General features: G+C 43.0%; 2 protein-coding genes across 8 annotated transcripts in view; both read left to right on the top strand.

Annotated features, from left to right (window-relative positions):
* Nucleotides 1–17,121, top strand: part of LOC101100018 (zinc finger protein 33B) — a 42,246-nt gene that overhangs the window by 10,623 nt on the left and 14,502 nt on the right. For 2 of the 7 annotated variants that reach the window (XM_045048243.1, XM_045048244.1), the window contains 3 exons: nt 2,357–2,498; nt 2,786–2,881; nt 5,781–6,995. In XM_045048243.1, the coding sequence (XP_044904178.1) occupies nt 2,357–2,498; nt 2,786–2,881; nt 5,781–6,850 (1,308 nt within the window). In that variant the 3' untranslated portion in view covers nt 6,851–6,995. Of the gene's footprint in view, nt 1–2,355; nt 2,499–2,785; nt 2,882–5,780; nt 6,996–10,248; nt 10,366–17,121 lie in introns of those variants that run through there. The other 5 variants (XM_045048245.1, XM_045048242.1, XM_045048249.1 and 2 more) reach the window with 3 other exon arrangements.
* Nucleotides 7,107–10,042, top strand: LOC102900594 (zinc finger protein 182-like). Its single transcript, XM_023246258.2, has one exon. The coding sequence runs from the start codon at nt 7,293–7,295 to the stop codon at nt 8,184–8,186; it is 894 nt and encodes a 297-aa protein (XP_023102026.2). The 5' UTR covers nt 7,107–7,292; the 3' UTR covers nt 8,187–10,042.

Raw genomic sequence — 17,121 nt, 5'->3', positions numbered from 1 at the left:
TGAATGTGGGGTGTGTTCCTATCTAGTTATGTCTTTAATTTCTTTAAGCAGTGTTGTGTAGCTTTTATTGTACGAATTTTCACCTCCTTTGTTAATTCCTAGTATTTTATTCTTTTTGATGTTATTGTAAATGGGATTGTTTTTATAACTTCCATTTCAAATTGTTGTTATTGTATAGAAATGGAACTGTTTTTTGCGTGTTGACTTTGTATCCTTCCTGCTACTTTGCTGAATTCTTTTATTAGCTCAGTTTTTTTGTGGACTCTTTAGGGTTTTCTGCATACAAGATCATACTATTTGCAAATAGATGTAATGTTATTTCTTCCTTTCTGATTTGAATATCTTTTTTTTTTTTTTTTGCATAATTGCTCTGGTTAGAATTTCCAGTACTATATTGAATAGAAGTGGCAAAAATTGGGCATCCTTGTCTTGTTCCTGGTCTTAGAGGAAAAACTTTCTTTCACCACTGAATGTGATGTTTTCTCTGGGTTTTCCATGTATTACTTTTATTATGTTGAGGTAGATTCTTACTATTCACAGTTTATTGAGTGTTTTTTCATGAAGAAGGGGTACTGGATTTTGTCAGATGCTTCTCCATCAGTTGAGATTATCGTATGGTTTTCTTTCCTTCAGTCAATGTGTAGTATATGATGTTGATTGATTTTCATATATTGAACTATCTTCACATTCCAGGAATAAACTACTTGGTTATGGTATGTAGTACTTTTAATATACTGCTGAATTTGGTTTGCTAGAATTTTGTTGAGGATTTTGCATCTGAACGTAAAGGATAATGGTCTGTAGTTTTCTTGCAGTGTCTTTTTCTGGCTTTGGTATGGTGATGCTGGTCTCACAGAATGAGTTAGGAAGTGTTCAGTCCTCTTCAGTTTTCTGGAAAAGTTTGAGAAGGATTGTAATTTAGCTCTTCTTTGAATTTTTGATAGAATGAAACAGTGAAGCCATGGGGTCCTGGACTTGTATTTGTCCCTATATTCCTCATTTCTGACCCAGTCTCCTTCCTGGTTACAGTTCTGTTCAGATCATCTATTTTCCTCCTGATTTAGTCTTGCTAGGTTTTGTGTTTCTGGTAATCTATCCATTTCCTCTTGGTTTTCCAGTGTTTTGGCACACTGTAGTTCATAGTAATGTCTTATAAGCCTTTTTATTCCTGCAAAGTTAGTAGTAATGTCCTTATTCTTCATTTCTGATTTTAGTAATTTGAGACTTCGCTGTTTTTTCTTAGTCCATCTAGGTAAAAGTTTATCCATTTTGTTTATCTCTTTGAAAAATCGGCTTTTATTTTCATTTTATCTGTTGTTTTTCTATTTTGTTTATTTCTGTTCTGATTTTATTATTTCTTTCAGCTGGGTTTTGGTTTAATTTCTTCTTTTCCTGGTACCTTAAGTTTTAAAGTCGGGTTTTTGGAAGTTTTTGATTTGAGATCTGTCTTATGTTTCAGTGTAAACATTGCAGCTGTGACAGTGATTGCTTTCAATCCTTACTGGCTCCTCATTATCTTGAGTGTCCTACCTCCCGCCTGTAGAGGGCCTAGGATGCTCCAGTAGGAAGGAAACAGTCAATTGTCTACATTTAACTTTTAGCCAGGGGAAAAAAAAAGTTAAATTAAGCCTATCATTATTGCATGGGTTGACAGGGTGTATATATTATTTATTAATAAATAAATTAATTGGAGGTGCTCAAAAATTTACTGCTAGGATGAGGGTGCAGTATTTTAGAGACACTCAGCTATAGGACTAAGACCCAGACTCACTCTGTAATGTATCCCTGAACACCTTTGCAGAACTTTATCTTCTTAGAGTCCTACCCCGCGTTCTCCTGTCACACTTCTGGGTGTTTGTCATGCCTCCTTGGCTCTGCTTGTGTAATGGTGCCACATTAACAAAGATCCCCTGCTAGATGAAGCACAACCTGACAATACACAATAGAGCCATATTGTCTACCCTTATTTAACACTAACTGTACATGATTCCCATGCACCTCTCATAATACCGTATTACAGGATAAGTGTTTATAAATGTGATTTGTCTCCTTACTAAGGCTTAAGCTCCTTAAGGGCAGGGGGAAGAAAAGAGGACTGATTTAGCTTAATATTCTTGGCAGGGTAGGACAGTTTCAGAAACACAGTAGGAAGTGTAGTTTTTTAATTTGAATTAATAAGTCAATACACTGGGTTTTCCTGTCATATCAGTTTACCCCACAAAATAAAAACAAAACAAGATACAGAGTAGGCAACATGTATAATATTTGTCGTAAACTCTCAGAGTAAACATGTTAAGAGTTAGTTCTCACATATCTATTTCATGTCACCTAATACTGATCTCTTTGGCTTGAACAGAAATGCGCTGGTCTGGGATCCGTGTCGTTCAAGGACGTGACTGTGGACTTTACCCGGGATGAGTGGCTACAACTGACAGGCACACAGAGGACGCTGTACCGGGACGTGATGCTGGAGAACTACAGCCACCTGGTCTCAGTGGGTGAGGGGTGTTCCTGTGTAATGTCTCATAGCATGCGTTTCTTTTCTTTGTTCTTAGCTGCCAGAGTTTGTGGGCCCTTGAAGGAGTGTTTAGTGATAATGTGTGTACATCTCATGGGTCAAAGATGTTCACATTGGGCATAGAAAGGATGTGTTCCTGCCTCCCTAATGAAAGGTTCAAATGGGCACCTTTATCATGTGGCTCCTGAAGCTGCACCTTCCTCGTCCTCCACGGGCCCTGATACCCAAGCAGCCCGTGAGGAGTTTTATCCTGTATCCCACTCACAGGGTGTCGCCTCACCAAACCAGAGGTGATCTTCAAGTTGGAGCAAGGAGAAGAGCTGTGGCCATCAAGGGGAGAATCCCCAGATCAGGGTGATCAAGGTGAGTTAGTCATTATGGAGAATGAAGCCCACAGAAATCAGGTCCCGGATGGGCTGGTTCTGAGGTTGGTGTGTGTCTCAGTAGTTCTATTTTGGGCCCTGAGGCCTTCGGAAGTAGCTGAACAGTGAGCTAGCAGACCTCCAATCACCCAAATCGCCCTACTTCATCACTTGTAAATACCAGTGCTGTCCTTTTCTGCCTGATACCCAGTATTGAACCCTTGCTTGCGTCATCTTAGCGTCTTCTGTTTCTTTCTCTAGTGTGCATCTTCCTCCATTTTCATGGTGTATTTTTTTTTATGTCCCCCCCCCACGTGTGCATTCATTCATTCATTCTTCTGCAGATATTTCTACTATGTACCACTCATGTTCTTGGTGTTGGAGATAGACCAGTAAATGTAACAATTTTCCTGAGCTCTTGGAGCTTACAAGCTAGCAGGAGAAGATAGATATAACTAAAAAATTTACCTATCAAGTGGTGACAAGACCCATGAAGACAATTAAAGCAGGCTAAAAGCAGATGGAGTGGGGTGTGCTCTCTGACACCCCACCTGGGCACCTGGGTGGCTCAGTTGGTTAGGCGTCCAACTTCAGCTCAGGTCATGATCTCATGGTTTGTGAGTTTGAGCCCCGTGTCAGGCTCTGTGCTGACAGCTTGGAGCCTGGAGCTACTTCAGATTCTGTGTCTCTCTCTCTGCCCCTCCCCTATTCACACGCTATCTCTCTCTCAAAAATAAATATTAAAAAAATAAAAATTAAAAAAAAAAGGTGGTCAGAGAAAACCTTTTTGATGAGGTCCACCTTAGAGCAGATAATTGAATGTTATGTGGATTCTAGGGGTTCCAGGCACAGTGAATACCTGGGCCGTGCTCTTGGGGCAGGTGTTTGTTGGAAGTGCTCTGGGGGCCACTGTGGCTGCAAGGATGCATTTGAGAGGAACACTGGTAGGGGATGACTTCAGAGAGTCAGCCAGAGCCCCGATGATGTTTTACAGGGCATGGTAAGGGCTTTGACTCTATTTTTGGTGAAATGGGCAGCTGTTAACAGATTTCTGCAGAAGAATATTTTAGAAGAATTTCCGTGGCCACTACTGTCCAAGAAGATCAGAGATGGGTGTGAGTGTGGTGGTTAAAAGTAGAAACAGAGACCGTATGCAGGGCTGGCCCCACGAGCACGCTGCCAGAATCACCCGCCAATATGGCACATTTGAATTTATTGCTCACCCTGACAGTTTCAGTAGTGCTTTGTAGGTGGGTGAACGAAATCAGGTTATTTGTGGGATTTGAGGGTATGGTTTCAGACAGGATCTCGATAACCATTGGGTAAGGATACTAATGTAATAGTTCAGGATGTGTGAACACAACAAGGATTGAAGAGTCCTGGAGAAAAAGTTTATTATTTATTGGAAAGTTAAGCAGTTTATTTGAAAGGTTTCTGGGAAAGGGTGTTTAGGTGGTCAGTCAGCTGAGCGTCTAACTCTTGATTTAGGCTCAGGTCACAATCATTGTGGGTTGTGGGATCGAGCCCTGCACCGAGCGTGGAGCCAGCTTCAGATTCTCTCCCTCCCTCTGCCCGTCTTCCCTGCTAGCACTCTCTCTCTAAAATAATAATTTGAAAAATTAAAAAAAAAAAGGGTTTGGGGGAAGCTTCTGAACTGAACATTAAAATTACTTGCAATCTGTAGCTTCCTGGGCAGGAGTTTCCTACAGGAGTAAAGTCCTGTCACAAAGACAGCAGAGCACTAGTCAGGTTAGCCTAGATGGTGAGCTGTGTGGGCTGTTGGGTTTCAGTGGGGGAGACATGCTTGCATTGCTTCAGATGAGAAGTGATGGCGGCTTAGAATAAGGAGCTGGTGCACATGGGGAGGCGGGGCTGCGTGTTTAGAGAGGAGGATTGGCTGCTGAGTCAGATGTGGCATGTGATGGGGGGAGGCAAGCGTTCCATCTGAGCAACATGATGATGGTGGTGGGAGGCGTTACTGCGCTGGGGGGTTGGGGAGGATCGGTTTGGGGACGTTTATAATTTAACATCGAATAATTCTAAGATCTGAAGTCCTTTATGTTTTCATTCTGTTCTCATAGCCAGGCCCCGCTTCCAGGCTTGATTCCCAGTTCAACAAATCAGTCCTCAGAAGCAGTCTTCTGCTGTATTACATTTTACTGTTTCTTGTTTCCTTTCCTTTCCTTTCCTTTCCTTTCCTTTCCTTTCCTTTCCTTTCCTTTCCTTTCCTTTCCTTTTTCCCTTCCTTCCTTTGAGAGAGAGAGAGAAAGAGCGAGCTGGGGAGCGGCAGAGAGAGAGGCAGAGGGAGAATCCCAAGCACACTTTGCACTGTCAGCACAGAGCCTGACATGGGGCTCAGTCTCACAAACCGTGAGATCATGACCTGAGCCGAGGTTGGACGCTTAACTGAGCCACCCAGGCACCCCTACCATTTCTTGATTGAAGTTCATTTTCTAGTAGGTTCTTTAAGAATTCATGAAAACAATATTTACCTGCATTCTTGCATGTTCAGACTCACTGGCGTTACTTCACCTGAGTACCATTTTGTCTACATATGAAACTATTGGGATTTTCTTTTAGTCTTGAAGGGTTTGTCATTCTTTCCCCATTGCTTTTAGCACTAAATGCTATTATGGTTGTCTTAGATCAGCTTGATTTTTTTTTTCTCACAAATGACTTATTCAAGTTCTGGGGGTGTGATGCACAGCATGGGGACTAAGACAGTAAGAACAGAGGAAAGTTGTTGAGAGTAGATGTTGACCATTCTCACCACACGCACAATCTACTTGTGTTAACTACATAAGGTGATGGATGTGTTAATTATCTTGATCTTGGTAATCATAGGAAATGTGTTAACATCTTTAAAGTAGACTTAATTTTTCTTATTTATAACCTTATAGACAGAAGCCAGGAAAACCAAGATAAATGTTTGTGGCGAGTTTCACTCATTAACAAAAAATCTCTGACTAAGAAGAGAGATAATGTTTGCAGAAAAGCACCCTGTGAGTATGACTCATGTGGAAAGAGTTTGAAAAATGTTTCAGAATCCGTTATTAGTGATAAAAGTCATTCAAGTAGGAACTCAGATGAAATTACTGCATGTGAGAAATTTCTTTTTGATAATAATCAAGAAAATATTCCTACTGGGAAGAAATCTGACGCACATAGCCAAGACAGGAAATCCCTCAGTCAGACTCAGGACCTTACTGAGCAACACAAAATTCAAACTTTGGGACTACTTTTTGAAGATGATGAATGTGGAGAAACCTTCCTTAATAAGTCAGCCATCATTCCACCTACAAGGGCTCAAACAGAAGAGAAATCCCCTGATTGTACAGAACATGGGGGAAATATCAGTGATGAGTCAGCCCGCCAAGTCCTTCAGGAAACTCACACAAGGAAGAGTCACTCTGAGGTCAAAGAGTGTGAGAAGTCAGCCCTCTTAAAACATCAGAAAGTTAACGTGGAGGAGAAAACCCAAGAATCTAATGAAAATGAGAATAACTTCAGCAAGAAGTCCCATCTCACTCAACCTCCTGCAACTCACACGGGAGAGAAAATCTTTGAATGTAGTCACTGTGGGAAGTGTTTTTACCAGGAGTCTCACCTGACTCAGCACCAGAAGATACACACAGGAGAGAAACCATGTGAAAGTAATAAATGTGGGAAAACTTTTCAGAAATCACAACCCACAGACCCTCCGGGATCTCACCCAGGAGAGAAGCCTAGTGAGTGTGACACAGCCCCTGTTCAATTGGCCCCTCCTGGTCAGCAGAGGACACAGTCAGAAAGGAGGCTGTATGTGTGCAGTGAGTGCAACAAGTCTTTTCGTCAACTCTGCCCTCAAAATCCATCAGAGGATTCACACAGGAGAGAAGCCCTATCAGTGTACGAAGTGTGGGAAATCCTTCTACGCAAAATCAAACTTCAGTCATCATCAGAGGACTCACATGGGGGAGAAACCTTATGAGTGTAAGGAATGTGGGAAATCCTTCTGTGTGAAATCGAACTTAACTAAACATCAGAAAACACATACGGGGGAGAAACCTTTCAAATGCAATGAGTGTGGGAAAACGTTCTTACAGAAGTCACAGTTTGCTGACCATCAGAGGACACACACAGGGGAGAGACCCTATGGATGTAATGAGTGTGGGAAATCCTTCTACTATAAGTCAGCCCTGCATGTACACCAAGGGAAGCATACAGAAGAGAAACCCTATAAATGTGCAGATTGTGGGAAGTCCTTCTGCTATAAATCAGCCCTGATTATCCATCAAGTATCTCACACAGGGAAGAAACCCTATGAGTGTAAGGAATGTGGGAAGACCTTCTGTGTGAAATCAAACCTCACTAAACATCAGAAAGTTCACACCAGTTTGAAACCTTATGAATAGTGTGGCAAAGCCTTCTCCATGAATTCCATCCTAATAGTACATCAAAGAACCCACACGGGGGAGAAACCCTATGGATGCAATGAATGCGAGAAGTCCTTCTATAAAAAATCAGCCCTCACTAAACATCAGAAAACGCACACAGGGGAGAAACCACATGAGTGTGACAAATGTGGGAAGGCCTTCCATATGAAGTCAACCCTCATCATACACCAGAGAACTCACACTGGAGAGAAGCCCTTTAAGTGTAATGAATGTGAGAAGTCATTCTATGTGAAGTCACTTCTTAATATTCATCAGAGAAATCACACGGGAAAGAAACCCCACGTATGTAGTGAATGTGGGAAAGCCTTCTCCATGAAGTCCAATCTCACCGATCATCAGAGGACACATTCGGAAGAGAAACCTTATGAATGTAACGAATGTCAGAAGACCTTTCGCCATAAGTCAACTTTAACTGTACACCAGAGAACACACACTGGGGAGAAGCCCCACGAATGTAACAAATGTGGGAAATCTTTCTGTTATAAGTCAGCCTTAACCATACATCAGAGAACTCACACAGAAGAGAAACCTTATAAATGCAATGAATGTGAGAAATCTTTCTGTATGAAATCACACCTCACTGTCCATCAGAGAACTCACACAGGGAAGAACCCCTTTGAATGTAAGGAATGTGGGAAAACTTTTTATGTGAAGTCAAACCTCGTTAATCATGAGAGAACTCACACAGGGGAGAAGCCCTATGAGTGTAAGCGATGTGGGAAGTCCTTCTGTATGAAGTCGACGCTCACGGTTCACCAGCGCACACACACAGGGGAGAAGCCCTATGAATGTAGCAAATGTGGGAAGTCCTTCTGCAAGAAATCGACCCTCACAAAACATCAGGTAATTCACACAAGAGAGATACCCTAAAGATGCAGCAGATATGGAAAACCCTCTTGAGCGAAGTCAAATTTTGTCACGCCAAGAGAACCCAGGAGAAACCTTATGACTTTAATAATGTGGAGACCCTCTCCTGTGGAAATTCAGTCTTTAATTGGCATCAGAAGACAAGGGGGCGGGGGTTTGTGGGCTCTCTCTGGAATGAATGTCGGGGGGGTATCCATGTCATACAGTACTAAATATCAAAGAACTCACGTGGAGAGACAGCCCTAACAATGTCCCGTATATTAGCGTCTACCTATGAATCTAACCTGTGTCTCAGAGAAATCAGTCACAGGGCTAAAATCACAGAATGCAACAAAAGTATAAAAGCATTTACAGAGTCACAGCTTACTGATCACCAGGTAATTGATGCTGGAGTGGAACTATATAAATGTTTTACATACACGAAAGCGTTCAAAGAAAAAAATCAAACTCTGTAGAAGAAAGGAATTAATATTGAGGGGAATTCTATCAATTTGGAATATGTGGATACATTGTTTTTTCTAGAGATAATGTAGCACTAGAACTCATAATTCTGACGTGGTACCAGATTTTGAAGATGCTCATTGTGGGAGTATGAGGCCTTTGGAAAAGCACATGGCAGCAGCTGACAGCATGAGACACTTGAGGTGCCCAAGTAAGGACGGCTTTGTACACACATGATGTATGTTTGGTTTATGTAGCAGATGTTGAAATTGCTGTCAGTAGGAAGTATCTCCCCATGGTTTAGTAATTATCAGGACAGATTTCTCACACTAAATGCCCCCAGTGTGTTTTTGTATTTTTATAGTACAATATGCATTATAAGTGATACGTTTGACAAATTTGAAGTACTATACCCCAACAGACTGTTAAGGAAAGGGAAGTACACAACACCATATATCACACTACATTCAGTGTAAGAGTCGGGAAGTAACTTGCACACACACACACACACACACACACACACACACACACACTTGCTTATTTTTGCAAAGGGAAGTACTAGAAGGATAAACCATAAACTAATGAAATGAATTGGAGGCAAGAGTGAACATGCTAGAGTCAGGGATGGAAGCAACATTTCTTTCGTTACACCTTTTTATGAAATTTTGACTTTTGAATAAATGTAAAATTATTTACATATTCAAAAATAGAAAATAAAAGCATTCTGAAATTGAAAACAGAAATCATCTTTATATCAAATTGGTAACCGCACAGAGAAAATAATTTTTACAAGAAACTTGTGAATGCAGAATTATGACTGTATGTTTTCAGTGGGATATGTTTAAGGACAAAGACCTGCAAAAACTTATAAACATGGCTCATTAATTTTATTAGTAATCCTGGTGTTATTTTGGATCCAGTTTTTGTATATTGTAAGATAAGGCAAAAAGAAACCATTGGAGATACCAGAGCCCAAACCCCCAGTTTAAGAGAAGAGGTGACCATAAAAACAAGAATTTGTGTAAACCTTGCCATAATGAGAAATATGAATTGAAAGTATTGCTCATTATTTTTTAGAAGTTGTATATCTCTTAGCTGTGTCCACTGAGGGTCCAGAAGCCATGGCACCCCCCCACAGATGAGCAGATATGGTGCCAGCATTTCCCACACAAGGAACCAGGACTCCCCGGAGAGACAGCTGGTTCTAGACCTGGGCCCTGAAGTGTCCAGGATGAGGCTGGGACCTCTTGTGTCAGAAAACAAGGAAATACTCAAAGATTAATGGGGAGATGTCAGAGGTCCCAGAAGCTAGCCTGCAGGGTTTCTCCTTGGCCAAATTTGAGGTAATTTGATGATCAAACAGACCGACTATGACTGATGGCAACATTCGAATAAACAAAAAAATCTGTCCACAGCAATACAGAAAAAGAGAAAGGGGCTTGAGCTCATTTCCACCATTGGAGACAAATCTTGCCCAAACGCCTTACTCTGTAATTAGAAGAATTTCCACCCTGCGCTTTTAGTGGGCACAGTTGTGGAAAGGCTGATTATTACAGAAAAGTGTCCACTAATAAATGTAGGAGGAATGATAGAATTTGAAAAATTGCTAATTTGTAACCCCTAGGGCATCTAGGCAAAGATGATCAGTGGATGCCAGGATCATTTGACACAAAGGAAACTGGGAGTTTGTGCAGTGCGAGAGAATCTCCCACAGACATCTTCCTCACTGACCCTGTGAAAGGTAACCTTTACAATGGAATGATTGTTCACCCCCATTCACCAGGGGTGACATTGTGTGCCTCTTGCTGAGATGCAGTGTGAGGTACGTACGTACGTTGCACTGGGGCATAGTCTTGGCAGGATATTTAATACGGTTTTAATCAAGCATTTAGTCTTTTAGTTTACAGAAAATACAGAAGAGAGGAACAGCTTCAGTGGAGAAATCAATCCGCGAAATCTGTGGGGCATTCACCAAGGCAACTGGCCTGGTCTCTAAAAGCCAATGTCATTTTTAAAAAGAGAGAAAGGGTTAGGGGGACTCTTTCAATCCAAAGAGACTAACGAGACATAATCAGATGCAGTGCGTGATCCTTGATCGGATCCCCAAAACATCCAGCTCAAGAAGACATCCACGTATGTACTCTGGAGGCATTGAGAGGAATTTGAATGTGGAACGGTGTTCGGTAATATTACAGAATTAGTTACTCTTCCGAAGTGTGATAATGGTTATGGATGGGAATCTTTCTAGGATGCCATGCGGAACAGAAAGGTAAGCTGTCATGATGTCTGCAGCTTTGAAGTCCGTAAGTGCAGCTTATGCGTACATAAGTAGATGAAGCAGAAAGTAGCAAGATCTTAGTGAGTGTTGAACATAGTGGTCGGGACGCGGGTGTCCACTCTACTTTTCTTAACAGAGCTCTGAGAAATTTCGTTAAACCTTTTGGAGAAGTACCTCACTACTTATCTATTCTCTCTCTCTCTTTTTGGCATTTATAAATAGTGATGCCCATCGTTACTGATCTGCTCTTTAATAAAGAAGGCAAACAATACCTTAAGAAAAAAGTGTTTGCCTGTCTTGGGTTTAGCTGATTTAATAAAAACACAGTCATTAAGTGTGCAAAGGCAGGGTGCTGCTCTGTTAGCAAAACACAGTGTTTGTTACACTGAAGACAGGCGTGTGTAGAAAATACCCTTCTCTTTCCTGCTCCTGACAGTGTTTGGGGTGCCTACAGATGTACAGCGACAGAGTTCTCGTGTGAGGGAACCAGGGGCCACGTGCATAACAGGACGCCAGAGACAGTGTCCTGTCCTTGTCTCCTTCCTCACTCAGTGTCCACACAGCAGGTCGGCAGCTGCTGAGCCCTTCCTCCTCGTGGCAGTGCCTTGGTGTGGCCTGGTTTTCCTCCCTCACCAGAGGCTGTTTGGGGCTGAGAGTCTGACCAGACACTGGCCAACAGGGTGTTTAGGGAAGTATTTGGGGTGATTCTTCATTGATGAATCAGGGCAGAATGGCATTGTCCATCTGGATACCTGTTGATTGCGTCTTGTGACTCAGGGCTGGAGGTCAGGGTGGTGAGCTGAGGGAGGGCAGAACCGCAGGCAGGGAGCACACGGATGGTGAATTCACCAGCTCGGAAGCCGCTCTGTACCCGGAACGTGAAGGTCGTTCACATTCCTTACTCCTGTTGGACTTGAGACTTTTCTGTTCCTTGGAGCTATAAAGCATCCTAATATTGCAGAGGTATACTTTTTTTTTTTTCATTTTTATTATGTAATTCACATATGTTAGATACAGGAATTTGGGAGCAAGAATGATTTCTTTTGAGAAAATGATTCAGTGACTGCCCTGTGCCCTATAAATTTCCATGCAATGATGAAGTACTGTTATTTCTTGTCTGAAAGAAATGGAGCACAGGAACATTCTTTTTGCAACCCAGTTACATACCAAGTATTCTTTATGTGAAACAACCTTTAAAAAATTGTCATTCATTGATCTTTTCCATTTTTCTTGACAAGATGTGGCTTGATGTGTCTGATTTTTATTTTCCTAATGAACTGCTAGTTGTCTATGCCACTCATTTTTTTGTCCCTGACTCGAAATACTGTCTTTATCATGGATTAAATGGTCATTTGCAGTGTTTTTTTTTTTTTAATTTTTTTTTAACGTTTATTTATTTTTGAGACAGAGACAGAGCATGAGCAGGGGAGGGTCAGAGAGAGAGGGAGACACAGAATCTGAAACGGGCTCCAGGCTCCGAGCTGTCAGCACAGAGCCCGACGCGGGGCTCGAACTCACGGACCGTGAGATTGTGACCTGAGCTGAAGTCGGCCGCTTAACCAACTGAGCCACCCAGGCGCCCCGAGTGGTTTTCCTTTTTGTGTGCTGAGTGCTTTTCCCTACATCCTTTTAGAAAGGGAAGCTGATACCCCAGAGCCAGCACATTCCCTGGCAAGCCAGTCACAGCACCCGCCCTGTGAGCCCAGTTTAATTCCTGGGATGGATGCCTAATCTAAGGCCAGCGAGACTCGACGGGGGCTCCTGCTTGGGCTTTGGTAGACATCGCAGGCCAGCGGTTGGCTGGTTTGGATGATGGAGCTGCTAGCCGCTTGGTTATCTTGGGTTTTCTCCTATTTGCAGTCAGTCCTAACTCATAGCTTGTAAGTACTCTGATTCTGGCTTGTTTGTTTCTGTCTTACAGACCTCTTTTAGAATTGTGATGAGCTAAACCATGTTTTCATTGCTCTGTCTCTATAATGTTTTGCCACGTATTGAAAAGCACGTCTCTCTTCATTCTGTTTTTCAACTCTCTCTTGGCTTTTCCCACATTAGTTCTTAGAGACAGCCTCCCGAGTGGACTTAACCAGGCTCTTCTCCCAAGCCTTTGGGGTTCTGCTGGAGTTCGTGTTTAAATGTAGTCTCAAATAGCTGCCCACCAAGAGTGGCACACTCTTGATCCATCCCCAGCAACCAGAGAGGTAGGACACATGGTGACAGCTTGTTAATTTCTCGTTCCTGTGAGTAGACCATACTTTGTTTCTTTGCACGTTTTACAATTACTTGATGAAAACTGGACATATTTTTTAATGTTCATTTTTGAGCAGGAGCAGATGGGAGGGTCAGAGAGAGACACAGAATCCCAAGCAGGCTCCAGCACAGAGCCAGGCTCGGGGGCTCGAGCCCATGAACCACAAGATCATGACCTGAGCCAGAGTCAGATGCTTAATTGACTGAGCCACCCAGGCACCCCAAAACTGGGCATTTTAAATATAATCAGCAGCTCTGGGAATCAAATTTTCCCCTCACCCCAGAGTTTGTGTTGTTTCTTGTGTGCTCTTTTTATTGACTTTTCCGTATCAGTAGGTATGTATTCCTTGTCACATGTGGCCACTGTTCTCTGTTCCAGTAACTTAGAAGTTAGGTGTATTTTCTCACTTTGCTTAAAACACCTGCAGCTGAAAAAAGAAAAAAAAAAAAGAGGTGGGGAGAAAGAAAAAGAGGAAAAACAATGTTGTCCCAGTCTTTGCAGACTGGCTCTTTATCAAGCATGCCTTCACTGCTCAGCCAAGCTGGTTCCAGTTCTGCCTCAGCCTTCACTTCGTTTCTGTTGAACCCGCAGGCCTATCCATGGTGAGAGCCTAGGGACTTCTCGACCTTTTCTAAGCTGTGACCCACCCAGAGCACACGTCATTTCCTGGAATGCACGGAAGCTTCTAGAAGCCCTCATTCCCACACATCTCTCCTTTCTCAACCTCTTCTTTCCCAGGTGTCTCAGTTTGCTGCTCACCTTGACTGTCATTTCTTGCTCCAGCTGGCTACAGCCAGGACTCTTGCCTTTATTTATTTTTATTAAGTTTCTTTATTTTTGAGAGGCAGAGAAAGACAGAGCCAGTGGGGGAGGGGCAGGGAGAGAGGGAGACACAGAATCCGAAGTAGGCTTCAGGCTCTAAGTTGTCAGCACAGAGCCCGATGCAGGGCCCAAACTCACGAACTGTGAGATCATGACCTGAGCTGAAGTCGATGCTCAACCGACTGAGCTACCCAGGCGCCCCTGGACTTGTGCCTTTAAATGCTTTCGGCATGAGCCATCTGGGAGGCTGCCCAGGCCCATGACTGATGTGGGTCCAGGAGACAAGAGGATGCCCCTCGAAACCCTCCTACAGACCTCTGTCCAGCAGGTGAAGCCCACTCTGCAGCTGTTTGAGAACAACCCACTGGCCTGGAATGCAGGCTGTCACCCATTTGATAGCTGATCTGAGGTGTGGGGGCAGGGGTGGTGGTGGTAGGTGGGCAGGAGAGTCATCTTTCTGGCTGCACAGCTGTACCCCTGCCTCACCAAACCTCGCCTGATACTTAGAAATTTTGGACCAAGTTCTAGAGTTCTGCAGAAGATGCCAGCTCATTAGTTGTTCCTACTTGGGGGGCAGGGGGGGGGTGGCATGGGCAGAGCCCCATTTTCCTCCTCTCTGCCATACCTTCTGATCAGTTCCTGAGCACTTTGTTTACTAGTACAGATAAATGTTCCATGGTTTTATTTTTCCTGATCAGCCTTGGAGTAAACTGTTACTCTAAAGTGTGATATTTAGAAATCAAGATGTGAGCACACATTTTTCTAAAGATAGAAATACTGCATATTTTATTAGGAACTTAACATTTTAAAACCACATCTTTTATTAGGATTGCTACTGATTGTGCTAGAACTCTTGTTATATTACAGAAGTTTTGAATGGGCTGCCCTTTATTTTCTTCCTGTGACTTACTCTTAAGTCATTAGCATACCACTAGGTTTGGGAAGAACATATATGTTGCAGTTTAGAAGAAATGACTGTGGTTCATTTTTCTGTTGGCTAATTCTGTATCAGTGTTGGATTAGTTGGTAAGAGAGAAGATGACGATCTCATGTACAATTCTAAACTACCAGGCAGGCGGTCCAGGGAAATAGGATAGCTCCAGTCCAGGATGTTCTCTAGAGAAAGGGTCCCCTTTATCTTGTTACTTTTCCATCCCCTAAAAAGGAGTCAGCAAGGTACAAGTTCATGGGCCACATTTGGCCTGCTGCCTTTTGGTGCATCCCGTAAGCCAAGATTGGGTTTTACATTTGTCAGTTTTTTTTTTTTTTAAATCGAATATTTTATGGCATGTGAAATTCTGCAAAATTGAAATTTGTGTCCATACATAAAGGTTTACTGGGACACAGCCAGGCCATCCCCATTGGCTGTGTAGGTGCTGTCACATGTGGAGGCAGGGCTGAGCAGCTGTGAGGGGCTGTACCCACAAAGCCTGAAGTGTTTCCACCCGGCCCTTCCCAGGCCCAGTTGGCCAAGCCCTGTCCTCAGGTATTACCCTTGTCACCATGGTGCTGTCACAGCCCATGGAGGGAGGAGGAGGCAGTGGGGAACAACAGTCCTCTTCAAATATGACTCAGAAGATGACATATCCTCCAGCTCGAATTCCGTGGACCTAAACTTAGTCACCTGGCCACTGCTGGCTGAAGCCGGGGACTCAGCTCTGCAGGGAGGCACACAGCTGAAACTGGGTACAAGGGGGCACCGTGGTGCACTGAGCAATGCAGTCTCTCCCACAAAATGACCTCTGCAACGCGGTGCAGATACTCCCAGCTGGGGGCTCCTTCATCCTAGCAAGAACATTTAAAAGTACAGAGTGACAGGGACACCAGCTGCTCCGTAAAGTGTGCAACTCTTGATCTCAGGGTTGTGAGTTCAAGCCCCACGTTGGGCATGGAGTCTACCTAAAAAAAAAAAACAAGTTAAAGTACGGAGGAACCAACAAATGGAGCAGCCACGACAACTTTATTGGAAGCTGGGTTGGGTTGAAGTTGCCAGAAAAGACACAGACATCATTTAGGCACCCGAGCCGTGAAACTCTGGCTAAAACTAAACAGCATAAAACGATGAGGAGTTTTACTTCTCAGGTCCTTTAATTTTTGTTTTAATGTTTCTGGAGGAGTCCTGGGGAACAGTGTTAATCATACCACTGGGTTCAAAACATTTATATTCAATGTTGGTTTCTGCATGGAGGCCATTCTGTGCCTGATTTTTCTCTTCATTTCAAACTCTGATTCTGTTCCCTTCTCACAGCCATTCATGCTGGTCGGTTTATGACCTTAACCACATTCCATTGTAACGTATATGGGTGTGTGTGTGTGTGATGTTAACGGATACAAATATTTAGTTGCAGACATCCCTTTTCATTTTTAAAGTTCATATCCATGTTTTATCAAATGTGTTATGCACGCCACTGCTTGATCAGCGTTTTATTACCTCTTCTGGTGACCCGGACATCTCGAACATCCTGTTGACAGAATTCCCTGTGTACACATCCACGCGTGTACAGAATTTCTTGGGGATGGATAAATGTGTTAGCAGTGCCACTGCATGAGAAGGCACATCCATGAATTTTAAAGATTTTTTATTTTTATTAAATGTTTATTTTGACAGAGAAAGTTCCATAACTTTGTTAGCTGCACAGAGAGTGTATGTGCAAGCGGGAGAGGGGGAGCGAGAGAGAGAGAGCGGGAGAGAATCCCGAGCAGACTCCGTGCTGTCAGTGCAGAGCCCAATGCAGAGCTCGAACTCCTGAACCATGAGATCATGAGCTGAGCTGAAATCAAGAGTCGGACGCTCAACTGACTGAGCTGCCCAAGTGCCCCACACACATGAATTTTAAAAGGTATTTCCAGGTCAGTTTACCCACTCCCACGGTATACAAATATTACCAATCACCATTTACATCCTTACCAGTATTTATTATACATCACTGTCATTTTTTCCATTCTGATCAGGGTAACTTGTTTTAACTTGTGGATTCTAATGACTGATGACTCCAAGCACCGTCGTATCCCTTCTTGTGGATGTGCTGCCCTTTTCTTGCCACTTTACTGGATCTCATTTGTTCTAGTTACCGGTCTTGCCTTAGGTTAAGACAGTATTTTGCTTTACAGACCTGAGATTTTCTGGATCTTTCCCTCTGGCATCACAA

Source organism: Felis catus, chromosome E3 (genome assembly GCF_018350175.1).
Source record: "Felis catus isolate Fca126 chromosome E3, F.catus_Fca126_mat1.0, whole genome shotgun sequence".
Classification (NCBI taxonomy): domain Eukaryota; kingdom Metazoa; phylum Chordata; class Mammalia; order Carnivora; family Felidae; genus Felis; species Felis catus.
The sequence above is the reverse complement of the archived record's forward strand: the minus strand, read 5'-3'. Positions and strand labels throughout refer to the sequence as shown.